The 26,316-nt window shown below is 46.1% G+C and overlaps 1 protein-coding gene across 3 annotated transcripts; it reads left to right on the top strand.

Annotated features, from left to right (window-relative positions):
- LOC113892656 (apolipoprotein L3-like) lies at positions 1–24,024 on the top strand. 3 transcript variants are annotated; one of them, XM_027541776.1, is made up of 5 exons: positions 1–219; positions 9,973–10,083; positions 15,706–15,814; positions 17,244–17,370; positions 20,998–24,024. In XM_027541776.1, the coding sequence occupies exons 3-5, from the start codon at positions 15,784–15,786 to the stop codon at positions 21,803–21,805; spliced, it is 966 nt and encodes a 321-aa protein (XP_027397577.1). In that variant the 5' UTR covers positions 1–219; positions 9,973–10,083; positions 15,706–15,783; the 3' UTR covers positions 21,806–24,024. The 3 variants fall into 3 exon arrangements, with proteins under 3 accessions (XP_027397577.1, XP_027397576.1, XP_027397578.1); XM_027541775.1 differs by having other exon boundaries at positions 5–109; XM_027541777.1 differs by lacking the exons at positions 1–219; positions 9,973–10,083 and adding an exon at positions 13,163–14,709 and having other exon boundaries at positions 20,998–22,177.
- The last annotated feature ends 2,292 nt before the right edge of the window (positions 24,025–26,316 follow it).

The raw sequence follows: 26,316 nt of genomic DNA, 5'->3' as shown, positions 1-26,316 counted from the left end.
GGCCCAGAGAGTGTGTGTGGTTATTGCAGAGACACACAGAAGGCGGCTGCATCTGCAGAGGAGAGAACAACTGGATCTTGTTCACACTCAGCCAGAGGAAGTTTCCTGGGTAAGCAGGTGGCATAGGATCCCCACCCATCTCCCCATCCTCAGGATGAATGTCTGAGAAAAGGATGATTGACGCTAATTGACAGAAGAAGGAACTGGAAGCTCAGAGAGGTGAGGCCATGGCCCAAGGCAGTAGGTTAAGCAGGGGCAGAGCCTGGATGTGGAGGCAGGTGTGTCTGAGGGCTTCCTCCCGCCTTTGGGTCTCCTAAACAGAGCAGAGGGAGGGTGGCACCTGCTCAGGTGGGCTCAGCTCAAGATGTGGACTCCTGAGACATGAGCGGCAACCTCAGAAGGAAGGTGTATGTTCCAGGTACTCAGCCCTTTAGGAATTTGGAGAAAGTAGAGGAGGTAGAGGAGGATGAGGGAGTCACACCCTCTCTTCCTGTGCCACCTTGAAGCTACCCTCAGGGTGCTGTGCTGATGCTGATGCAGGGAAAAGGGTTTCTTCTGAGATGCAAGGAATAACAGTTTATTCACATACCCTGTCTCTGAAGAAGGACACGAGACCAAGCAGGGAGATGCAGGGCTTTGCCTTTCTACACTTGCTGGGTCCTCTGCTCAGGATGTGGTTTTGAGTGATGGGAGGTCCTATGTGGGGAAGACAACCCAGATGGAGTGTTTCCAAGCCAATTTGGGTCCTCTCAGCCATGCGCCTTCAAGCCAACCTACTGACACTGGGTTGTGGTAAAGGAAACTGCAAAGTTTATTGAGGGACATCAAGCAAGGAGTCCTATCAGTTCATTTCAGTTCAGCAGCTCAGTCGTGTCTGACCCTTTGTGACCCCATGGACTGCAGCATACCAGTCTTCCCCGTCCATCACCAACTCCCGGAGCTTGCTCAAACTCATGTCCATGGAGTCGGTGATGCCATCCAACCATCTCAGCCTCTGTAATCCCCTTCTCCTCCTGCCTTCAATCTTTCCCAACATCAGGGTCTTTTCAAATGAGTCAGTTCTTCTCATTAGGTGGCCAAAGTATTGGAGCTTCAGCTTTGGCATTTGTCCTTCCTGTGAATATTCAGGACTGATTTCCTTTAGGATTGACTGGTTTGATCTCCTTCCAAGGGATTCTCAAGAGTCTTTTCCAGCACCACAGTTTGAAATTATCAATTCTTTGGAGCTCAGCTTTCTTTATGGTCCAACTCTCACATCCATACATGACTACTGGAAAAACCATAGCTTTGACTAGATGGACCACTGTCACCAGAGTAATGTGTCTGCTTTTTAATGTGCTGTCTACGTTTGTCATAGCTTTTCTTCCAAGGAGCAAGCTCCTTTTAATTTCATGGCTGCAGTCACCATCTACAGTGATTTTGGAGTCCAAGAAAATAAACTCTGTCACTGTTTCCATTGTTTCCCCATCTATTTGCCATGAACTGATGGCAAATTGAGTGGACTGGGTGCCACAATATTAGTTTTTTGAATGTTGAGTTTTAAGCCAGCTTTTTAACTTGCCTCTTTCACTTTCATCAAGAGGCTCTCTAGTTCTTCTTCTCTTTCTGCCATAAGGGTGGTGTCATCTGCATATCTGAGGTTATTGATATTTCTCCCGGCAATCTTGATTTCAGCTTGTGCTTCATCCAGCTCGGCATTTTGCATGATGTACTCTGCATATAAGTTAAATAAGCAAGGTGACAATATACAGCCTTGACGTATTCCTTTCCCAATTTAGAATCAGTCCGCTATTCCATGTCCAGTTCGAACTATTGCTTCTTGACCTGCATACAGATTTCTTAGGAAGCAGTTAAGATGGTCTCGTATTCCCATCTCTTTAAGAATTTTCCACAGGAGTTCTGGTAGCTAGTGCTTAAAGGGCCCAAATTCCTGAATACCTTCCCAAAAAAGGTTTTCAGAAACAGGGTAGGGGAGAGCATTGTGAGTGTGTGATCAGCTCATGGATATTCTTTTGATGAGTAAGTGATGAGGTAACCAGGCTCAAAATCATCAAGCTTCTGGTTTCAACTGGTCTGGGGTCTACATCCTTGCAGTTAACATGCAGTAAACTTCTTCCATCTGGTGGTGCTTTTGGTATCTGCAACACAGGTCAAATGACATGATTCAGAATATTATCCATAGCTCTTGAGAAGGAAATAAAAGTTCTTGAATTTGTTTAATGGCTAAATAATTATTATTTTGTCTTGCTAACTCTTTTGTTTTGTTTGTTTCTACATTTTCTCACTTCTCTGAATTAATTTATTCTTTGGAACTTGGGGGAGGCCTAGGATGCTAACATTTTTTTTAGGTAAATAAGATAGGCAGAGGACATAGGGTGGAGGAGAGTTCTGTCCTGGGAAGGTGTCTTTGGGTCCTGCTTGGTCACATCCCTCTGTCCCCTGCCCCCTTTTTCAATACTCCTCAATTGTGAGGAGGAACAGGAATGAGACAGGAAAGGGAATAAAATTTTAGAAATAGAAGTTAATTATAAACCTGCCAGAGGAACTCATTTTTAGTTTCCATTCTCTTCTCACCTTTCCCCAAATTTTGAGGTAATAAAGCAATGACTGCTTTGGCTGCTTCCTGCTGAAATGCGGTGTGGTCCTGCCTCAATTTGGGGAATGGACACAGTATTGGAAATAGTCCCTAGACCCAAGCTTAGCACCAATATTTTGTATCATAAAAACAAAATACATTTCTCTTTGATTGCTTTGTTATAGCACCTGAACAAATATTTGGAAATTAGTAGGTAAGGTAAGGATAATGATCAAAATGCACTATATGTTATTTTCTAAATTTATTCTTCTATTTTAGATGTCAACTAGGAAAGTAATTTTTCAGTATTTTCTCTTTATGCACCTTCTAGTAACCAAGTAACATCTTCAGTTCAGTTCAGTTCAGTCGCTCAGTCATGTCCAACTCTTTGCCACCCCATGAATCGCAGCACACAAGGCCTCCCTGCCCATCACCAATTCCTGGAGTTCACCCAAACTCATGAGCATCAAGTCGGTGATGCCATCCAGCCATCTCATCCTCTGTCATCCCCTTCTCCTCCTGCCCCCAATCCCTCCCAGCATCAGGGTCTTTTCCAATGAGTCAACTCTTCGCATGAGGTGGCCAAAGTATTGGAGTTTCAGCCTCAGCATCAGTCCTTCCAATGAACACCCAGGACTGGTCTCTTTTAGGATGGACTGGTTGGACCTCCTTGCAGTCCAAGGGACTCTCAAGAGTCTTCTCCAACACCACAGTTCAAAAGCATCAATCGGTGCTCAGCTTTCTTCACAGTTCAACGCTCACATCCATATACATGACCACTGGAAAAACCATATAGTCTAAATTTTGGTTTTAACTTTTTCAGGGGTATTAATCATCTATAACAGGAGCTATTGGCCACTCCACATGTCTCTTTTTCAAAAATAAAAATACAATTTAAATCAATTTTATTATCTTGTACTATTCTGGCTAAAGAATCTAGTGTCTTCTTCTTGGAGGCAGTAGCTTGATATATTTCATTTGCCATTACCATTGCTAAAGTAAGAGAAAGCTTTTATAATTACAAGATGAGATCTTGAGGCTGTCAGGTTGCAGTTGGCAGCTGCTAGCAGATATTGTTTTGAGAACAGATGGTGGTATCTTTAAATCTGTTACAGTTTCGGAACCTCAAGTTCTTAGTAATAATATGTCTAAAACCATGTCCACAGTGGCCATTAGCTCCATTTTCGATGTCTGAACCACAGTTACTCCATTTTAATTTTTAAAAGTATTTTTTTTCTTTTAATGGTTAAAGAATATAACAATGTATGTTTAATAGGTCATAAGCATGTTGTTTTGTTTAGCCTAAAGTTTAAATTAAATTCTGTATAAGCCAGAAAGTTTTTCCCATACTTAAGTGTGTGAACATTTCCCCCATCATTTTGCCCTTTTAATTGCAAATTTTTCCATAGAAAGCACTGATAATCAATATATTTGTTCCTCGTTACCAGAGTGGTTGCTTCCTTCCATGAGTCCATCATATTCCTTGCTGCTAGCCCTACTTTTTATTTATATGTATGTATTTGCTTAATTATCCATGTTTAGGGAAAATTAATCAGACATAGGAAACAAGTACAGAAGTATGCTGATGGGGAAGTACTATACTTAATATTGATGACTCTAAAGATGTGTCTATTAATTAACAAACCACAACCTTTAAGTTTAGTACCAGAGATTAATTTAATCCTGAATATTGTTCAGGTCACAAAAACCTAAAATTCATTTGCATTAGTTTCTATTGTATTTAAAAATGTTTGATTTGCATGCTTTTACTTTTCTTTACCAGTTAAACAGAGCTCATTTAAAAGTTAATTTTGGTAAAAATTGCCCAAAGAAAAGAGTCTGATGCTGGGAAAGACTGAAGGCAGGAAGAGAAGGGGATGACAGAGGATGAGATGGTTGGATGTCATCACCAACTTGATGGACATGAGATTGAGCAAACTCCAGGAAATGGTGAAGGACAGGGAAGCCCAGGGTTCTGAAGTCCATGGGACTGCAAAGAGTCAGACATGACTGAGCCGCTAAACAACAACAATAGTCCAAAGAAAACATAGTATTTATAATGTACACATAGACATGCTATATCAATACAGTAGAGACATCATAGCTTAATTTTTAAACTTATTCATAAATCTGAGTACTTTAATACACAACAACTGTTTATAAATTTTACCTAATCTTCCCTCCTTGTTGTAGTTCAGTTCAGTTCAATCGCTCAGTTGTGTCCAACTCTTTGCGACCCCATGAACGACAGCATGCCAGGCCTCCCTGTCCATCATCAATTCCCAGAGTTTACCAAACTCATGTCCATTGAGTCAGTGATGCCATCCAACCATCTCATCCACTGTTGTCCCCTTCTCCTCCTGTCCTCAATCTTCCCCAGCATCAGGGTCTTTTCAAATGAGTCAGCTCTTCACATCGGGTAGTCAAAGTACTGGAGTTTCAACTTCAGCATCAGTCCTTCCAATGAACACCCAGGACTGATCTCCTTAGGATGGACTGGTTGGATCTCCTTGCAGTCCAAGGGACTCTCAAGAGTCTTCTACAACACCACAGTTCAAAAGCATCAATTCTTTGGAGCTCAGCTTTCTTTATAGTCCAACTCTCACATCCATACATGACCACTGGAAAAACCATAGCCTTGACTAGATGGAACTTTGTTGACAAAGTAATGTCTCTGCTTTTTAATATGCTGTCTAGGTTGGTCACAACTTTCCTTCCAAGGAGTAAGCGTCTTTTAATTTCATGGCTGCGATCACCATCTGCAGTGATTTTGGAGCCAAAAAAGTAAAGTCAGCCACTGTTTCCACTGTTTCCTGATCTATTTCCATGAAGTGATGGGACCGGATGCCATGATCTTAGTTTTCTGAATGTTGAGCTTTAAGCCAACTTTTTCAGTCTCCTCTTTCACTTTCATCAAGAGGATCTTTAGTTCTTCACTTTCTGCTATAAGGGTGGTGTCATCTGCATATCTGAGGTTATGGGTATTTCTCCTGGCAATCTTGATTCCAGCTTGTGCTTCCTCCAGCCCAGCGTTTCTCATGATGTACTCTGCAGATAAGTTAAATAAGCACGGTAACAATATACAGCCTTGAGGTACTCTTTTTCCTATTTGGAACCAGTGTGTTATTCCATGTCCAGTTCTAACTGTTGCTTCCTTACCTGCATATAGGTTTCTCAAGAGGTAGATCAGGTGGTTTGGTATTCCCATCTCTTTCAGAATTTTCCACAGTTTATTGTGATCCACACAGTCAAAGGCTTTGGCATAGTCAATAAAGCAGAAATAGATATTTTTCTGGAACTCTCTTGCTTTTTCCATGATCCAGCAGATGTTGGCATTTTGATCTCTGGTTCCTCTGCCTTTTCTAAAACCAGCTTGAACATTTGAAAGTTCACGGTTCACGTACTGTTGAAGCCTGGCTTGGAGAATTTTGAGCATTACTTAAGTAGTATGTGAGATGAGTGCAATTGTGTGGTAATTTGAGCATTCTTTGGCATTGCCTTTCTTTGGGATTGGAATGAAAACTGACCTTTTCTAGTCCAGTAGCCACTGCTGAGTTTTCCAAATTTGCTGACATATTGAGTGCAGCACTTTCACAGCATCATCTTTTAGGATTTGAAATAGTTCAACTGGAATTCCATCACCTCTACTAGCTTTGTTTGTAGCGATGCTTCCTAAGGCCCACTTGAGTTCGCATTCTAGGATGTCTGGCTCTAGGTGAGTGATCACACCATCATGATTACCTGGATTGTGAAGATTTTTTCTGTACAGTCTTCTGTGTATTCTTGCCACCTCTTCTTAATATCTTCTGCTTCTGCTAGGTCCATACCATTTCTGTCCTTTATTGAGCCCATCTTTGCATGAAATGTTCCCTTGGTATCTCTAATTTTCATGAAGAGATCTCTAGTTTTTCCCATTCTATTGTTTTCCTCTATTTCTTTGCACTGATCGCTGAGGAAGGCTTTCTTTTTTTAAATTTTATTTATTTTAATTGGAGGCTGATTACTTTACAATATTGTATTGAGGAAGGCTTTCTTATCTCTCCTTGCTATTCTTTGGAACTCTGCATTCAAATGGGTATATCTTTCCTTTTCTCTTTTGCTTTTCACTTCTCTTCTTTTCACAGCTATTTGTAAGGCCTCCTCAGTCAGCCATTTTGCTTTTTTGCATTTCTTTTTCTTGGGGATGGTCTTGATCCCTGTCTCCTGTACAATGTCACAAACCTCTGTCCATAGTTCATCAGGCACTCTATCAGATCTACACCCTTAAATCTATTTTTCACTCCCACTGTATAATCATAAGGGATTTGATTTAGGTCATACCTGAATGGTCTAGTGGTTTTCCCTACTTTCTTCAATTTCAGTCTGAATTTGGCAATAAGGAGTTCATGATCTGAGCCACAGTCAGCTCCTGGTCTTGTTTTTGCTGACTGTATAGAGCGACTCCATCTGTGGCTACAAAGAATATAATCAATCTGATTTCGGTGTTGACCATCTGGTGATGTCCATGTGTAGAGTCTTCTCTTGTGTTTTTGGAAGAAGGTGTTTGCCATAACCAGTGTGTTCTCTTGCCAAAACTCTGTTAGCCTTTGCCCTGCTTCAGTCTGTACTCCAAGGCCAAATTTTCCTGTTACCCCAGGTGTTTCTTGACTTCCTAGCTTTGCATTCCAGTCCCCTACAATGAAATGGACATCTTTTTTAGTATTAGTTCTAAAAGGTCTTGGAACACAAAGTGATGTTGGTGTCAGGATTTTCTGACTTATCCCAAAGGAAGTCCAGCTTGGTTCTTATCTCTAAGGAAAAGAACTTTGATCCCATCTCTTCACAACAAGTTTTTTTAAAGTTAGCATTAATTGAGCACCTACTCTGTGTCAGCGATCATGTGAAGCACTTTGCATGCATGATCTCAGTTTTCTCCACAATAAAATTGAACAGATGAAGAAACTAAGGCCAAAAGTAGTTCAGTAACTTGTCCAAGGTCACATAACCTGCCCCTTCCTTATGGGTTTCAACTCTTCTCAACCTGAGGCCATTCACTGCCAACAAATGACATGGAGGAAACATTCCTGATGGGATCTTGAGAAGGAACAACCTTAGGATCCTGCCTGGAGGAGGTGTGTCTGCCAGGAGAAAGCTAGCCTGGGGGGATCTTCCCAAGAGGATCTGGATAAAATTCCTGGCACACTTGTGTGGTTTACCTGGACAGTTTGGCCTCAGCCACAAAACTCTCCCAGGCATTGTCTTCAGTGAGCAGGAACTGCAGTTCTTCCCTGTTTACTGTCTCTGGGAAATACTCAATGATGACGTCAGTAAAGTTTTGCTCTCTACACATAAAAAAAAGAAAAAAGATTAGAAGAGAGTATGGTGGAACCTAAATGGTATTGAGTTTAAAGTGGCTCGTCAGTAAAGCATCTGCCTGCAATGCAGGAGACACATGAGATGCAGGTTCCATCCCCAGGTCAGGAGTATTCCTTGGAGGAGGAACTGGCAGCCCACTGCAGTATTCTTGACTGGAGAATCCCATGGAGAGAGGAGCCTGGCAGGCTATGGTCCATGAGGTTGCAAAGTTTGGACACGACTGAGTGACTGAGCAAACAAGAACTCACATAAAGTGGCTCAAGTTCACCTTCCTGAGCAAAAGTCATCTGGGGTACTGTTAATGGATTCACCTGGGCTTACAGGTAGTCTTCTGGGTACAGCTTCTGGGTGTCTGCAGGGGTGCTTGAGATCAGTAGGAGCAGTATCTGCCTGAGGCAGTCACACCTGGTAAGCAGGTGTTTATATATGGGAGCACTGGGCAAATGCCCTAACACAGCATGGGGGAGGGCCGATGCTAGAGAAAGAGGTTTCCACCTGAAACTAACACATTCCAGGTAGAGGGGACAGCAGCACACTGGGCAGGACCTACTGTGTGGCAGGCACTGGCCCAGGACATGGACACACATGATATTTCACCCCCATGAACACATAGGGAAACGTTATTTCCATTTTACAGGTGAAGTCGGTTAAGGAGCTCCAGCTCACACAGGTGGGATGCGGCAAAGGCCAGACTGGGGTTTAGCTCAGGGTCCACTGACCCTCGCAGAGCAGCTGTATGGACAGCAGGGCAAGAGCTGGAGGAAGCAGCCTCTGTGGTGATGCCCCAGGGCCTGCGAGCAGGAGGAGGCTGAGACCAAGGGAGAGGTCAGGAGAAGCTCTGGGATGCTGGGAGGCCACCTCCCCTGCCCCTCCTGGCCTTGGGGACTCCCCCTGCTGTCCCCCTCCCTGTCCTGCCCGCACTTCTGAGTCAGTTGCTAATGACAGTGGGAGAGGAAGTGAGCACCTTAACTGATGCTCTCTTGAGAGAACCAACCCTATTTCCTTTTAGGTTCCCCAGAAAAGAGTCATCATGGGCAGAGGAAAGAGGGTTGGCCCTCTCTTGTAGACTTTCCTGAGTTACTAAGACTCTGGACTTCCTATAAAGTCCTCCAAAACAGACCTATTGTCAAGTGGAAATAAGTTGAGGTAGAAAAGAGCAGTGTGCTCTCAGCCCTTCCTGTGAACTCTGCATCCATCCAAATGGCCTTGATCACCCAGCCTGGGCCGCTGGGACCAAAGTCACTGGTGTCATTGTTGCCTTCACGGACAAGACTACAGGGACCTAGACATCACCAACTCAATGGACATGAGTTTGAGCAAGCTCCAGGAGTTGGTGCTGGACAGGGAAGCCTGGCGTGCTGCAATCCATGGGACTGCAAAGAGTGGGACACACGACTGAGTGACTGAACTGAACTCAACTGAGACTATAAAGGTTGTAGGTAACATGCTCAGAATGGCTAAGTGGTGGTCTTAGGGCCCTCTCCCAGGTACCATGGGAGCAAAGCAGGGGACTTCCTGGGGATTTCTCGGACCAAGTGTTGCCAGAATTGGGCTTTGAAAGATGAGCATAACTTTGCCACATGGTAGGAGCAGGTGTTTCTGGAAGAAGGATCTGAGGTAGGAAGTGCCTGGAACCTGAATGAGTGTGCCCCTTAACAGCAGGAGTATGACCAGTATGCAGTGAGCAGCTGGTATCTTCTGGGACTGTGCCAAGTGCTGGCAGTGCGAAGGTGAATAAGGCAGGCAGGCTGGCGAGTGAGGGTGGATGGAGAGGGTGGAGGGGCTGGAAGAAGCCATGGAGTAGACGGAGCACTATTGGCAAAGGACCTCACAGTCTGTTGGTGGTGGGTCATCCTTCACAGAGCTCAAGGCACAACGTACTTGGTCATGAAGGACTGAACAGGATAGGACTGGGCTTGTGTATCTAAGGGAGTCAACAGGGAGGATGGGATTAGCTCAGGGTGGGGCCTGGTGGGCAGGGTGTTTGTTTAATCTGAGCAACCCAGATGTAAGGACATTCACTTTCCCTTTTGCTTCTCCAGGTATATCTGGGCCCAGAGGGTATATGTGGTTTATTGCACAGCTGGTGGCAGCATCTGCAGAGCTGAGAACAACTGGATCTTGTTCACATTCGGCCAGTGGAAGACTCCTGGGTAAGCATGGGGAAGGACTCCTCCCATCTCCCCATCCTCAGGACAACTGCCTGAGAAAAGGATGATTGTCACTAGTTGACAGAAGGAAACAGAACCTCAGAGAGATGAGGTCATGGCCAGAGGAGCAGGTTAAGCAGGAGCAGAGCCTGGATGTGGGGGCAGGTGTGTCTGAGGGCTTCTTCCCACCCCCAACACCTCTAAACGGTGCAGAAGGAGGTTGACACTTGCTCAGGTGGGCTCAGCTCAGGATGTGGACTCCTGAGACGTGAGTGGTGACCCCAGAAGGAAGGTGGGTGTTGGGGGTGCTCAGCCCTTGGGAAATTTAGAAAAAGCAGATGGGTAGAGGACAGGAGAATCAAAGCTTCTTCTCTTATGGCCTGGCCACATTGAGGCTGCCCCCAGGGTAGGGAAAGGGTTCCTTTTGAGGTACAAGGACTCCAGGTTCATCACCACCCTGTCTCTGAGTGTCTGCTCAGTGCCAGGTCCTAGAGGGAAACTGAGGCCTGAGAGGGGAAGGACAGGAGACCAACTGGGTAAATGCAGGGCATTGCCTTCCTGTGCTCTCTGGGCCCTCAGCTCAGGGCTGCCCATGGTGGTTGATCATGTGTGGGGAAGATGGTCCAGATGGAGGAAGTGAGAAGGGCTTACTACACAAGGTCTACATTCAGTTCAGTTCAGTTCATTTCAGTCACTCAGTCGTGTCTGACTCTTTGTGACCCCATGAATCGCAGCACACCAGGCCTTCCTGTCCATCTCCAACTCCCAGAGTTCACTCAGACTCACGTCCATCGAGTCAGTGATGCCATCTGGCCATCTCATCCTCTGTCGTCCCCTTCTCCTCCTGCCCCCAATCCCTCCCAGCATCAGAGTCTTTTCCAATGAGTCAACTCTTTGCATGAGGTGGCCAAAGTACTGGAGTTTCAGCCTTATCATCATTCCTTCCAAGAAATCCCAGGGCTGATCTCCTTCAGAATGGACTGGTTGGATCTCCTTGCAGTCCAAGGACTCTCAAGAGTCTTCTCCAACATCACAGTTCAAAAGCATCAAATCCTTGGTGCTCAGCTTTCTTCACAGTCCAACTCTCACATCCATACATGACTACTGGGAAAACCATAGCCTTGACGAGACGGAACTTTGCTGGCAAAATAATGTCTCGGCTTTTGAATGTGCTATCTAGGTTGGTCATAACTTTCCTTCCAAGGAGTAAGCGTCTTTTACTTTCATGGCTGCAGTCACCATCTGCAGTGATTTTGGAGCCCCAAAAAATAAAGTCTGACACTGTTTCCACTGTTTCTACATAATGTCTACATTATGATCCTGGTTTTGTAATATTAAGATAAAAGTCAAACTGTAGACACATTAGTGTAACAGGAGGGGTGTAGGCTTAGATCTATGTGTTTAGACAGGCAGAGAGAAACTTAGGAACTTTGGGGCTATTAAAATCATATTCCCGGGACTTCCTTGGTGGTCCAGTGGTTAAGACTACCTGCTTCCACTGAAGGGGTTGTGGGTTCAGTCCCTGGTTGGGGAATTAAGATCCCACATAGTGGGCAGTGCAGCTAAAAAAAGAAAAATAAAAAAATAAAAACAGAATGTACATTTTGATCAGTTTAAACAAAATAAAACAAAATCACATTCCCTACTTATATAACAGTGTCTGAAGGCCTGGACTTGGCCTCTACCCTGCCCGTGGAGAGCTGTGTGACCCTGGACAAGCCACCTCCCCAGGGAGTGTTTGTTCAGTTCTCTTACCCATTTTATTTTTTTATTTTTTTTTTTCTCTTACCCATTTTAAAAAGCTGGTTTCAGTCTGCTCATATGGGTTTGTAGCTCCTCTGTGTGTTGGGGACATTCACCTTTATCCTCTCTAAGTATTGCAGACATTGTCTCCAGGTCTCTTGCATATTGATTTGGTTTATGGTGTCCTTAGCAATTTCTAATTTTTAAGAGGTCCAATGGTTTCTGGGATTTGTGTCTTGGTGAGACAGTTTTCCTCAAGTTAGCAGTATTTTTGCAGTATGTTTTGCATAACGTTTTCGTTTCTTCCAGTACGTTTGTAGGTTTTTTTTCATTCTGGTTTACCTTTAGGTCCCTTTAGGTTTCACTAATTGATTAGAGCTTTTTGTTTCTTCTTCTTCCTCCTTTTCTTCTGCCTTCTACCTTCTCCCTCTTTCCTTTTTTCTCCTCCTCCTCTCCTGCTCTCCCAGACTCCCTACCTTCCTTCCTGCATGTCTGCTGCTTTATCTCCTTAAAGCAGGATTTACTTAACAGGTACCTACTGCAATCAAAAAGGAATACACTGCTTTTTTCTGCCTTTAAAGGAGCCTCCAGTGCAGTAAGGCATTATTCAGATTTTAGCAGGAGCCCATGTCTTTCCACAATTCTCTCTTCCTCTTTCTCCTGCTGTAAAAATATCATGGCTGGAGTAAGGAAACATGAGGAAGTACAGGTGTGTCCTGCCACCTGAAAGTACAGTACAGCTTTCCTACAAAAGCTTTCCTAAACCAAGATGGCCTAGTGTGAAGAAGATATAGGCCTCACTTCACAGTTTGCTGGCAGAGGGTGATCTTTTGGAAAGCAAGGGACGTCCATAAATGGAAACACTCAGAAATCTAACGGCTCTGTCAGAAAGAGCTTCTATCAAGACAGATAAGGAAAACAAATGGAATTACCCAACTGCAGGTAAAAGAGGTGTGGTGCTGTGTCTTCAAGAAGTTGGTGGTTTCATGTCCCACTAATGGGTTCCACATCTTGTATTTTAGCCATGCTGTGTCTGGGTTGGGGGAGGGAGCCCTGGAGGCCCTGGAGCAGGAGGAGCAGCAGAGAAGAGACAGGGCACCTGCCCAGTGCTGGGAGCTGCAGAAACTCCACACAAATAGACCCGCAACCAGGAAAGTGTAAGGTTCCAGGGGGGCCTGGAGAGGAACCGGGGGAGACAGCAGGGGGAGGAGGCTTTGGAGTGGGAACTCTAATTACAGGTAACATTTCACCTGGTGAGGCAGGTGCGGAAAGGCCTTGCAGGGGGAGGGGCACCCTGAGAGAAGGCCTGGAGGCTGGGGGGGTGGGGATCAGAAACCAGGGAGCTGGGAGTCCTCCAGGTCCCTCGACCAGGCCCGTGGAGTCAGGAGGGTGAGGAAGACAAGAGTAGGAGCTTCAGGCGGGCCTGGTGATGGGCTAAGGACTCTGCACTTGATCCTGCCCTAACCCCTCCTTCCCTGCCCAAGGTGGATAACTTGCAGCCACATGGAGCGAGATGTTTGGTGAGAACCTCTGCCCACATGGAGGGGAAGCCTCTGCATCTGGCCATATAGTTAGGTGGGGAGTCTTTTCAGGGTTCTCCTTACTCCCACTGATAGGCTTTTTGGGCAGTGACCAATGAGAGGCTAACAGAGGAGGATGCCCTGGATACTAATCCAGCAGTGGAAGCACTGTCCAGCATCCACACCCAGCTGAGGCCCCAGACAAGGGTCAGGACCAGGACAAGAATGGCAGGGAAGGATGGAAGGATGAGGTGGACGGTCAAATGCATTTTCAAGTGTTTGGCATCATCCAGGATCAGCCCTTTCTGCCCACACCCTCCTCCTCTCTCTGCCTTGGCTCTTGGTCCTTGTGTTTCCCAATTTCAATTGGCTGCCCTGGCTCCTGGGGTCCTACAGCTTCGAGGCAGAGAAGGAGGCAGGGGACCAGCCAGCTCTACTCTCCCACGTGCCTGGAGATGGGCCTGTCTGTATAAATTCTCTCCCATCCACACAGTCAGTGCCCACAGCCTCCGCCACCAGGCATACTCCCTAGTAATCAAGCTGATGGTTACTATTCTTGAGGGGAACCCTGGGCATTGCAGAGGGAAGGTGATAGAAAGATTCTAGGATCAGGACTCAGGTTAGGGGGTTTGGGGGAAACTCTAAGGAAGTTGGGCCACTCTAGACTGGGTGCTGTAGAGAATGGCAGGGGCGGTTTTACCAGGGATTGTCTCAGTAACTATCTACTGAGAGGGGAGACCAGAGCAAGGATAAAGGTGCAATTGGTAAATAAAAAGCAGTCATGATTTTCAGCCAAGGCAAGGAGTGTGAAGACTCTGGGTTCCTGTCACCACCACCCCTGCTTTTTAATTATTATTATTGTTAGCAGCAAAGTGAAAAGAAGCCGGGTATGGGATCTTGAGCCCAGAAAGTGGGTGGGATCCAGTTCTCCATGAAGAAGGTTTCTGACCTTGGGCAAATCACAGAACATCTATGCTTCAGCTTCCTTAGCTGTAAATGGGGATACAGTGGTACACACCTCCTGGTTATCAGAACAATATGGATTATAATTTATAAAGTCTTAGAGTAACTACCAGTGCAGAGCAAAATCAGAAATACAAGCCACTCTCAGGAGTAGCTGTTACTGTAACTATAAGGACCTTTACTATCATTTCAGTCAGGTCTCAGCAAGAATACTTAAATAAGTATTCTTTTGCCTTCTTAAAATACTGCCTTAGTATAATTAACACGCTTATTTTCTCATCTCCCAACACAAGATAGTCACAACCGGAACCAAAAGAAGTTCTCTCTATATAAAGATCTGCTATTTAAAAAAATAACAGAGAACTGGCAAGACAAAGGATGGACACCATCGCATATGAGATGTGTGAATGGAAATCTGTACAGTTTCTTTGCATAACAAAGTAGCTGAAGTGTGAAAAAATGTTAGGTGTTGATACCCTTGGATCCAGTCATTCTACTTCTAGAAATGGCTTAATGAAAGAATCTTAAATGGAGGCAAAGTTTTATGCAAGAAGAGTGTTCTTTGCACTATTACTTACATAAAGAATTAAAAACAGCCTGAAGTCCAACAATCAGGAGTGGACAGCAAAGATGACACCATTCGGGTCCTCAGCTGACCAAGGCAGGGCTGCAGGGATTGGAGTGGGGCTGGTGGGACTCCAGAAAAAAGGTTTGTGGGATAAAGGCTATTGCAGAAGCGAGGAAGATGTGGGCTGTGGGAGCTATAGCACCGGGAACTATCAAGGCAGAGACTTGAGCACAGAGTGCATAACATCATTTTGCAATAAAAAGAGTCATTTTCCGATTAACATGCATCCACAAATAGACATTTTGTACATTAAAGCAAGTAGAGCATAGTCATCACAAACCTGGAATTTGGATCAGAAAGACTTGGGTTCAAGGCCGGGCTCCAGCAGAAATGGGAAAACTTGGACTGACCTAAGTTTACGTGAGTTTCAGAGGCCTGCACGTCATAGACAGTGGATCAATATCACCTATAATCAATTAGTAACACAAGCATTCCCAACCTCATGTAATTTCCAGGGGATTCCCTTCCTACCTGATCTTCTGTGTCTGGTTTTATTGCTCCTATAACTTCGCAGATGGCTCTCCCCTGTCTGATTATCCTCTCTCGTACCCCAACAGGAGAGCAGAACTCTGGGGAGGACGGCGGGAGGATGAGTAACTTTCCTTAACAAGTGATCTGCAGAGCCCAGGGGACAGAGAACCATGCTGGGTTAAGGTCCAGGTGGCACTGGTGGCTGTCTCAGGGGAAACCACCCAGGACCTCGCCCCTCGCTGCTCCCTCAGCCACTGCTCATGTGTGATCAAGCCCACAATCTGTTTTCTCTTCCCCAAGGGTGAAAGGACACCTCCTTCCAGCCTGACACGGACGGGTGAACTGAAGGGAGATCTCTGAGACCTTGCTGCTGCCACCATGAGCTCAGAAGTTCCCAAGGACCACTCAGGTAGTCAGCCACCTCGTCTCTGACAGATTCCTACTTATGACCCAGAATTGAGGGTGGTGGCTCCAGGCCAAATTAACCTGCCCAGTAATCAAGAACCAAGAAAGGAGTGGATAAGCATCCCCCAGAGAGGCAATGGGGAGTCCCCTGACACTTCGTGGTCTGTCCCCACAGCCTCTTTCCTGGTCCTCTCCTCAGGGAGCCACTTGACAAGATGCTAACTTCCTCCCCTTGCCTCCTGACCCCCAGCTAATGACTCAGAAGTGAGGCCAGGACAGCCCATGGAGGGGGGCAGGCACAGCAGAGCAAATCCCCAAGGCCAGGTGGGACAGAGAGAGGAGGTCCCCTGGAGTTTCTCCTGCCCTCTCCCTTGGTCCAAGCCTCCTTCTGCTCCCAGATCCTGGGGTGTCAACACAGAGGCTGTTTCCTCCACCTCTTGCCCTGCTGCCCACCCAGCTGCCCTATGAGGGTCAGCGAACTCTAAACTGAATCCCAATCTGGCCTTTGCTGCCTCCCACGCCTGCCTCTCAGATCTGGAGCACCTTACCTGACCTAACCTGTAAAATGAGAAGAATATTTCCCTATGTTGTGATGAAGACCAAATATAATGTGTGTCCGTGGCCTGGGCCAGGGCCTACCACATAGTAGGTCCTGCCTAGTGTGGTGCTGTCCCCTCTACTTGGAATGTGTTAGTTCTGAGTAGAAACCTCTCCCCTTCTCTAGAATCCCCTCTCTCCTGTGCTGTGCTAGGGCACCTGCCCAGTTCTCCCATGTATAAACACCTGATTACCAGGTGACTGCCTCAGGCCGTACTAGTTCTATTGTTCTCAAATGCCCAAGCAGACACCCAGGTGCTCAATTATTTCCTCCATCCACACCACCCTAATCAGTCAACACACAGATCTAGTGCTGTGGGTTCCCTCCATGTGAGCCCTGAGTGATGCTCACATTTCTCCCTTAGTGGTGCATGAGAAAAAGAAAACCTAAAGCACTTAATACTTCAGAGAAGAGAGAGAGGAAGAGATCTGACATCTCTTATAATAAGGACACTGATATTACTGAATTGAGGCCCCACACTTAAGGCCTTATTTCACCTAACTACTGCCTTAAAGCCCCCTATCTTCTAATACAGTCATTGCAGAGTGGGTGGGTCTGGGCATTAACTTATGAATTGGGGCTGGTGCATACAGTCCACCTGAGATCCCAGATAAATCCATCAACAGCATGCTAACTTCCTCCCCTTGCCTCCTGACCCCCAGCTAATGACTCAGAAGTGAGGCCAGGACAGCCCATGGAGGGGGGCAGGCACAGCAGAGCAAGTCCCCAAGGCCAGGCGGGAAAGGTGAAAGGTGAACTTTTACCACTTATACTTGATACCATTTACATCACACCATAGTTTACTCGAATCTTCAATTTTTATTTTTCTGTCTAGAGAGCCAAAGCTTTTTTGATGATGTCCTTGAGTATTTCCAGGGGAGTGTGAGATGGGAACAACTGCAATTCCTGCTCACTGAAGACAAACCCTGGGAGAATTTTGTGACTGAGGCCAATTTGTCCAGGTAACCATTCAGGTACACCAGGAATGTCCCCAACATGCCCCCAGGAAGATTCTCCTAGGCTAGTTTCCTCCAGGAAGATCCTATGGTTGGGGCTGAGGATGTTCCTCCTCAAGATCCTATGTGGAATGTTTCCTTCGTGCTATTTGTTGGCATTAAATGACGTTGGGTTGAGAAGAGACGAAACCTGCAAGGAAGGGCAGGTTATATGACCTTGGACAAGTTACTGAACTACTCTCTGCTTCATCACCTGTTCAGTTTTACTGTGAAGACACTGAGATCATGCACACAAGTGCTTTTCATGATTGCTGACACAGAGTAGGTGCTCAATCAATCTTAATTTTAAAATAAGGTTGTTGGGAAGTATCAGGGACCTTCTTCCTGAGGATGAGAAAAAAGAAGGAATTCCTTTGGGTCAAGTTGGAAAATCTTGACCCAAACATCATTTTGTGTTCCTGGGATTCTGACTAGAGTTCTTTCATTCCCCATCTTAGGAATTATACCTACCAACACTGCAGGTTCCTGCTGTCCAATAAGGCAGAGAGGCTGGAGGGGAACTGGTTGGACCTGGTGGGATCCTGAATCTAGCCCTGCCCAACTCTGGGCCTGTGGGTTTCAGACCCTGAGTCTCAAATTTGTTATGTATTATGTGTCCAATGGGAATAGCAATTCAATCTGATGGATTGTAGTGATGGCCTCAGAGTAAACTGCAGAGTCAGTGGTGGGGAACAAAAGGCAATCATCTTGTCCAAAGAACCAGGGAGGCCTGGACCAGGGTCAGACCTAAGGGTCAGGGTGGAGCAGAGGGTCCAGGTTGAAGGACTAGTAGGCAGACTTGGGCAGCAGGCCAGGACTAGAGTGAGGAGAGTGGGCCCTAAGGACACAGAACTGAAGGGGCTGTGACCCAAGCAGAGGTCCTGGGAGTAGGAGAGGGAACATTTCTTCCCTTCCTGATGGGATCCCCTCGAGCTGGGCTAGAGGGCCCTGGGTGACCCTGCCCTCCATACCCTGCCTGGGACCTGGATTCTCACTCCATCTGGGACCCTCTTCTAGTCTACATGGAGCTGCCCTGTCACTGGGAAGGCCGTGTGGCTCAGGGAGCCCTCCAGGGTCATAGTAAGTGGCTGTGATTGTGTGTCATTTGAGTGATTCTGAGGAGCCTCACGCATCCCCACCAAAGAGGAAAATACTTCCTCCACCAGCTGTGCAAGTGCTGCTTCAGGCTCAGCCATTCAGATGGGTGTTTCCTCAAGTCTCTTGATTCTTTAGAGGTTCCATAAAGTTGCACATGGCCTTGGAGTGCAGGCTCATGATGCTGTCACAAATTAACATGTAACCCCTGAGAGGTCAGGGGTGCTCGGCACTGGGTCAGGAGTCAGTGATGTGGGCTGGAAGGCCCAGAAGGAACAGGGTTCACAGCTTCCCAGTCAATATGGGCAGTGGACAGACCCAGTGTCTTTCTGCTGAGAAGGCCAAGGGTATCAGGCTTGGGTGAGAGCAGATGCCAGGCAAAATGATCCTTAAGGGTCCTTCTAGCTGAGTTTTGATTGAAAAGAAATAAAATTCTAGGCGCAAAGTTAGCCAATCTCAAAAGTATGAGGGCTCAGTCCTGGGACTGTTCTTACTTTTCCCATCAAGGGCAAATTTGGGGATTCCCACAACCACCCTCAGATTCTAGAACTCCATAGAAGGATGCACAGACTCACTTAAAGCTTCAGGATCCCAGTTATGATTTATTACAGGAAAGGATGCAGTTTCCCATCAGCCACAGGGCAGATCTGGGCAGGTTTCACACACGAAGTTTCCATTGTCCCCAGGATGCATTACTGTCCTGGATCCAGTATGGCAGGACACATGGAGCACTGCCCACTAGAGATGCTCACCCTATTTAACAACAAATTACCCTGACCCATCATCTCCAGCCTGTCCCAGAGCTCAGACTATTGCCCTAGAGCCCAGCTCCTCCAGAGGTCAGAACAGATACCACGTGACCCAGAGGCCCACCACATGTCAACTCATCAGACTCTCCAGTTGCCAAAGTCCCAGGCAGATGACATTCTTATCAGCCAGAATATTCTTGAGGCCTAGTTACCACATCCTAGCAGCCAAGAGCAAAGAACAAGAGGACTCCTCACTCTACACTAAGGTCCCTGAATGAAGAGTTTTCTGCTCTAATCCCAATCAATTCTCTTTGTTTATCTGTGAAGTTCCCATTTTACACACATTCTGGAAGTGATGGTATTGGTCTGCCTTTGAGGTGTCTTTATCAAATATCTCTCTTAAGTTAAAGGTATCCTAAGATGACCTTTGCTTATGTATTCCATGATTGAATAAATACATGGAGCACTAAAAATATCCAAATGAGGGTTTGCTGCTGCTACTGCTAAGTCACTTCAGTCGTGTCTGACTCTTTGTGACCCCATAGATGGCAGCCCACCAGGCTCTGCCGTCCATGGGATTTTCCAGGCAAGAACACTGGAGTGGGTTGCCATTTCCTTCTCCAATGCATAAAAGTGAAAAGTGAAAGTGAAGTCTCTCAGTCATGTCCAACCCCCAGCGACCCCATGGACCACAGCCTTCCAGGCTCCTCCATCCATGGGATTTTCCAGGCAAGAGTACCGGAGTGGGGTGCCATTGCCTTCTCCTGAAATCAGTAATAGACTTATGTAAAAATGCTAACTCTGGTTCTGCGTAATTACTTGAAAAAAAATAGAAAAAAAGCAAAGTTGAAATCCCAAAATATCTTCATGACATTCTGACATTATTAATGAGAAATGACAATGAGCATGGTGATGTTTGTCATTGCTGTGAAATAAAATGATACTGCCAGAGCTTTTAATCTCTTTCGGAACACTGCCCTTTATATTTCAGAGTAATTAGAAAGGAAACTTTGGGAAGATTTGCTGTGGTTTTTGCTTGTTTGGTCGATTGGAGAACAAAGGTGCCTAGCCATTTTATGACTTCTGAATTGGCCTATAGACATCGTGGTCCACCAGATCTGTCAGTAGCTAAAAGTTCCACGGCCAGATTCCATTTTCCCCTTGAGAAAGTCAAACAGTGGATTCCCAAACTGCTTTAAACAGTCTCTGGGGTGTAAGACTCATACATCGGTCATTATTCATCCAAAAGCCTCAAAGATTATCTTTTGTGTTATATTATCTTGAGTTTATGAATTGAGAAATGAAAGGGACTTACCAAAAAACACATTATGAATTAAAGTCACAGACTTAAACAAGCTCTCTGGGTCTCATCCAATGGTCAAATCAATTGTAATGGATCCTCATCTTTTAAAGTTTGTTTTCGATTTTGAAAAAAAAGATGTTTGAACTTTTGTGTTTTGAAAATAAAGGTATATGATAAAAAATTCAAACAGAAGCACAAGCTGAAAGTAAAAACTCCAATCTAGTCTGCATATCTTTAGAAAATAATTTATTTTTTGCATATATAATCATATGCATATTGGAGAAGGGCATGGCAACACATTCAAGGGAGGTTGGAAAAAATTTTACATTAGTAAAATTCTTGTGATTTATAATAAAATCTCTGTGGTTTATGCAGGATAGAGCTTGTTGAGCCTGTTTCATAGACAAGCAAACTGTCTTTCTAAGGCTTTCATGTTCATTGTTACAGGGAACAGGCAGATGTACTCCGTGAATATCTGACCAAGGTGCAAACAGTCTTGGCTGGGGAGGACCAAGACAGGCTCCAAAAATACCAGCAGAAAAAGGAGAGGTTTTTGAAGGAGTTTCCTCAGGTAAAAGAGGAGCTGAAGGAGAGCATAAAAAAGCTCCATGAGCTCGCAGACAATGTTGACAAGGTGCACAGGGACTGCACCATCTCCAATGTGGTAGCTTCCTCCACCGGCATTGCGTCTGGCACCCTGAGCATCCTTGGGCTGGTTCTGGCACCCTTTACAGGAGGCCTCAGTCTGGGACTCTCAGCTGCTGGAATAGGGCTGGGAGCAGCATCTGCTGTAACAGGTATTTCCACCATGGTGGTGGAAAATGTAAACCTGTCATCAGCAGAAACCCAGGCCGGTCACATTAACACAGCTGAAATAAAATGCTATGTAAATGATCTCTACCAAGTTAAAGATTTTGGGAGGCATATTCGTGCCATCAGGGTGGCCAGAGGCAACCCTGAATTACTACCCACTGCTCAGCACTGCATAACCACTGGGCAAGTCCTTGTCCAAAGTGCCCAGCAGGTGAGTACACATTTCAGAGGCACAGCTCTGGCAGCGACTAGAGGAGCCCGCATCGGGGGTGGAGTTCTGTCAGCTTTATCCATGGGGCTGGACGTGTACTCCCTGGTGAAAGATGCACAGGAATTGCAGGAGGGGGCAAAGACAGCATCGGCTGAGAACATGAGGCAAAAAGCCCAGGAGCTGGAGAAGGAGTTGGAGAAGCTCACCTGGATCTATGAGAGTCTGCAGTAGGGCCCGACTGGGCCACCCCTAGAGCAGTGCAGGGACCAGGGACGTGTGCAGGGTCAAGGGGAGAAAGCACTTACTGTGGACTGAAGAAGACACTGAGGGCAGAATAAGGGAGAGGCAGGGAGACTAGCAATGAGAGGCCAGGAATAGGGGAGCTTTGAAAATGGGAGAAAGCCAAAGAGTTAGGGTTGTAGAGATCCAGCACAAGTAGCAGGGGCTCCTCTATCGCCCTCCCCCGGATCTGATATTCCAGCAAGAAGGGTTTCCCCTGGTGATGGTCTCTAGCCCTACTTCTCCAGCATCAACTCACCTTTGAACTTAGCAGGGAGTGACTTGTTTGTTTCCATGTTTTATTAAAGTATAGTTGATTTACAATATTGTATTAGCTTCAGGTATATAGCAAAGTGATTCCATTATACGTGTATCTATGTACATATTTATCCTTTTGAAATTTTTTATAAGTTCTTCAGCTCAGTTCAGTTAGTCGTTCAGTCATGTCCAACTCTTTGCAACCCCGTGGACTGCAGCACGCCAGGCCTCCCGGTCCATCACCAACTCCTGGAGTTTACCCAAACTCATGTCCATTGAGCCGGTGATGCCATCCAACCAGTTCATCCTTTGTCGTCCCATTCTCCTTCCATCTTCAATCTTTCCCACCATCAGGGACTTTTCAAATGAGTCAGCTCTTCGCATCAGGTGGCCAAAGTATTGGAGTTTCAGCTTCAGCATCAGTCCTTCCAATGAATATCCACGACTGATTTCCTTTAGGATGGACTGGTTGGATCTCCTTGCTGTCCAAGAGACTCTCAAGAGTCGTCGCCAATACCACAGTTCAGAAGCATCACTTCTTCAGCACTCAGCCTTCTTTATGGTCCAACTCTCACATCCATAAATAACTAATGGAAAAATCATAGCTTTGACTATAGCAGAATTTGTCAGCAAATGATGTCTCTGCTTTTGAATATGCTATCTAGGTTGGTCATAACTTTTCTTCCAAGAAGCAAATGTCTTTTAATTTCATGGCTACGGTCACCAACCACAGTGATTTTGGAGCCCAAGAAAATGAAGTCTGGCACTACTTCCATTTTATACCCATCAAGGAGGGCTGCAGAATGCCAAATTCTCTCCCCACTCATGGAAGACAGAGAGACGTGGACACAGCAGAGTGGGTCCCAGAGTCTCTGTGAAGGAAGAGTTCAGGCAGCTTTCCCCCTGAGGTGGGGCTGTTCCAGAAGGGAGTGGACACTTGATGCCAGTTGCAGAGGGTACCCGTTGGCCCCGCCAGACTCAGCTCCCTGTGGCCCCTAGGGACTTGGGCCTTGAGCTCACTTCTTGAACAAGCGGTAATTGATGTTTATGACTCATCTCAAGCTAACAGGGAGCATTTATGAAAGGAAAGTACATTTTTAGACTACTGGAAGGTTGAAGGATTTCTCTTCCTCTAAGGAAATGGCATAGTCCAGAAAACAGAATGACCTGCCAGTTTCCCCACAGGGGGCAAGGCTGAACCTTAGTTTTCCCAGGTGCCATTAGGAGAGTAAATGTTTCCATCGCAGGATTGTGGTAGCTTGCACGATGTTGAGTGTGAAAGTGTTTTACAGACTGTAAAGCGTTTAGGTGCTGCTATGTTTTCCCATAAAGGTTCAGCTTTTTAACAATTTGTTTCAATTTTTGAAAATCATCAAATTTACCATTTTACCCACTTCTAAGTGTACAGTTCAGTGGTATTAAGGACACTCACGTCAGTGTACAACCAGCATCACCGTCCATCCACAGAATGTTTTACATCAAAAATAAAACTCCGTCACAATTATATGCTAATACCTCATTCTCCCTCCTCTCCACCCCTGGCAAGCACCAGTGTACCCCTGATCTTTATGAATTTGCCTCCTCTCAGGACCTCATGTGAGTGGAGTCATACAGTATTTGTCCTTTGTGATGGGATTTTTTTTCTTTCTTTTTTACTTCCTGTGGTAAAATACACACAACCTAAAATTGACCACTTAACCGTTTTTAAGTGTACAGGTGAGTGGTATCGAATACATTCATCTATTGTGCAGCCATCACCACCATGCATCTCCACATTCTTTCTTCCTGAAACCTGAGACTCCGATGGACCGCAACTCCCCTCCCCCTCCCACAGCCCCTGACAACCACCACCCTGCTTTCTGTCTTTATCGATTTGCCTACTCTGCAACCTATTAAAAACAGAAAATCAGTAAGTTTTTTTGTAACTGTTTTATTTCACTGAACACATTGTGTTCAAGGCGCATCCAGGCTGTAGCATGAGTCTGAATTTTCTTCCTTTTAAAATAATTTTTTAAAAAAGAACTTTCTTCCTTTTGTGAGTAGTAGTCTGTGGTATGTATAGACAGAATTTTTCTTATATTATTTTCCTTTCTTCCACACTTTGGCTATTGTGATGAGAGCAGCCTGGCAGTGAGTGGCCGAGACCAGTTCCCCTGAGGTCACCTGTGCTGTCAGCCTGGAGGGGATCCCCTGTGCTCTGCCCCGTGGTGTCCACATCCATCAGCAACTCTGATGACTCTAAAGCCCTCAGGTCACATGCTCAGTCTGAAGCTCCCTACTCACTCCCACTGATCCTATACAAAGGGATGAGGACAGGCAGGTGGGTCGCTGTATCCATCCTGGGGTAATTCTCTTGTGATGTTGGGGTCAAGTGGAGCCCAATTTTATTGTCATTGAATCTTTAGGATCTCCAAATGGGATGGTCTCAGCTCATGTCCCTGGATTTAAGTCTTGCTGAATCCTCACCTTGATTTGAGTCTGCAGCTCCCCTGCTTGCTCTCCCATGAGCTTTTGTTATTGAGTCCATGATGGTCTGGCATCTATTAGGCATTCTCAGCAGAGGACCTTCATGATAACTGGACACAGTTCCTCTGGAGTAGCTGAGTTCTGCATCTCAGGGTGGTTTTGCTTAACTTCCAGATAAACTCATGCTAGTGGAAGAGAGAAGAATCAGTAGGAGGGAGTTTACTGGGAAAAAAATGATTTAAAGGGGAAAAAAAAGGAACTTTAAACAAAGAGTGGGGTTTACAATAGGCAGTGACAAGCTTGGTTTGAATCTTGGTTCCTCCCCTGAGTTGCTGGAAGAAAGCCCCCTCCTCGCCCCTGCCATCAGCTACCTTACTGCAAAAATCAGGTCAGATTCCTGGTCTGTGTTCCAGGGTAATTGTCAGACCAAACTGTAGAGTGTGGTCCTCATGGAGTAACACCCATCACTCCTCTGTCCCTCCCTCTGGAAGGCGAAGGTGACCATGATGACTGGGGCCATTTTCTGGGATGAAGCAGCCCTGACGGAAGGGCAGGTGGGCCTCCATGGGGTTCCAGCCCCACTGCTGCCCCTTGTGGTGGGGGCAAAAAAGAAAAGTCCACCAGGACTCTCAGGCTGTAGGACCTTTTCTTCTGTTTCTTTATCTGAAAAATGGAGCCCAGACTTCCTAGAGCTGATGTGAGAGTACAACAGGAAAGATATGGACAGAGCCTGCACAGAGGGTGGCTAATGCTCAGCCCTCCATACACTGTGGCTCTTTGCTCAGGAACCAAACAGAAAATCAGACTGTTTTCTGTTGTTGACTTTTGAGTTGCCAGATCACCAGCCTTCCTGTAAAGGTCCTCCACTTCGACAAAAGAAGCTGTGCAACTAGAAATAATCCAGGGTAGAAAATAGCAGCATGCTCTCAGCCCTTCCCACCGACTTGGCCTCCATCCAAATGACCTTGACCACCAAGGCTGCGCCTCCTCAGGCGAGTTGCTGGGACCTGAAGGCACTAGTTCTGCGCCTGTCAGCAGGGCCAAGTCTAGAAGGACTTGATCAAAAGGAGTTGGGTGGGGCGTGGACAGAGAGGCTGAGGGGTGGCCTTAGGCCCCTCTCCCAGGTGCCAAGGGAGCAGAGCAGGGACAGGGGTCTCTGCAGGGGAGGTCCTGGAGGGCTTCTCAGAGGAGGTGATGCCAGACTTTGGCTTTACAAGGTGAGTATGATTTCTCCGGGTTCGATGCAGCAGGTGTCCCTGGCAGAAGGACCTGCATGAACAAACCCTAGAAACCACGTGGATGTGACCCTCGGCAGCAGCAATATGACCAGTATGCAGTGAGGAGCTGGTGTGTTCTGCAACTGTGCCACTTGCTGGCGGCATGAGGGTGAATAAAGCAGGCAGGCTTGTGAGTGGGTGGGTGGAGAGGGTTGAGGGGGTGGAACGACGGCCAAGGGGTGGAGGAGTGGTTGGCCAAGGGGCTCATGGTGTGTTGGTGGCAGGTCTCCTTCAAGGAGCCAAGGCAGGGTGGGCTGTGTCAGAAGGACGTTAGATGTCAGGGCTGGGGTTGTTTCTCTAAGGGGACAGCAGGAGGGTGAAATAGGTCTAGGTGGGGCCCTGTGGGCAGGATGTTGGTAACTTGAGGCACTCAGAAGTGAGGGTTTCACTTTCCCTTTTGGTTCTCCGAATATATCTGGGACCAGAAGGTGTGCGTGGTTTATTGCAGAGACACACAGAAGG

Source organism: Bos indicus x Bos taurus, chromosome 5, assembly GCF_003369695.1.
Source record: "Bos indicus x Bos taurus breed Angus x Brahman F1 hybrid chromosome 5, Bos_hybrid_MaternalHap_v2.0, whole genome shotgun sequence".
Classification (NCBI taxonomy): Eukaryota; Metazoa; Chordata; class Mammalia; order Artiodactyla; family Bovidae; genus Bos; species Bos indicus x Bos taurus.
This window is presented reverse-complemented; position numbering and strand designations above follow the sequence as displayed.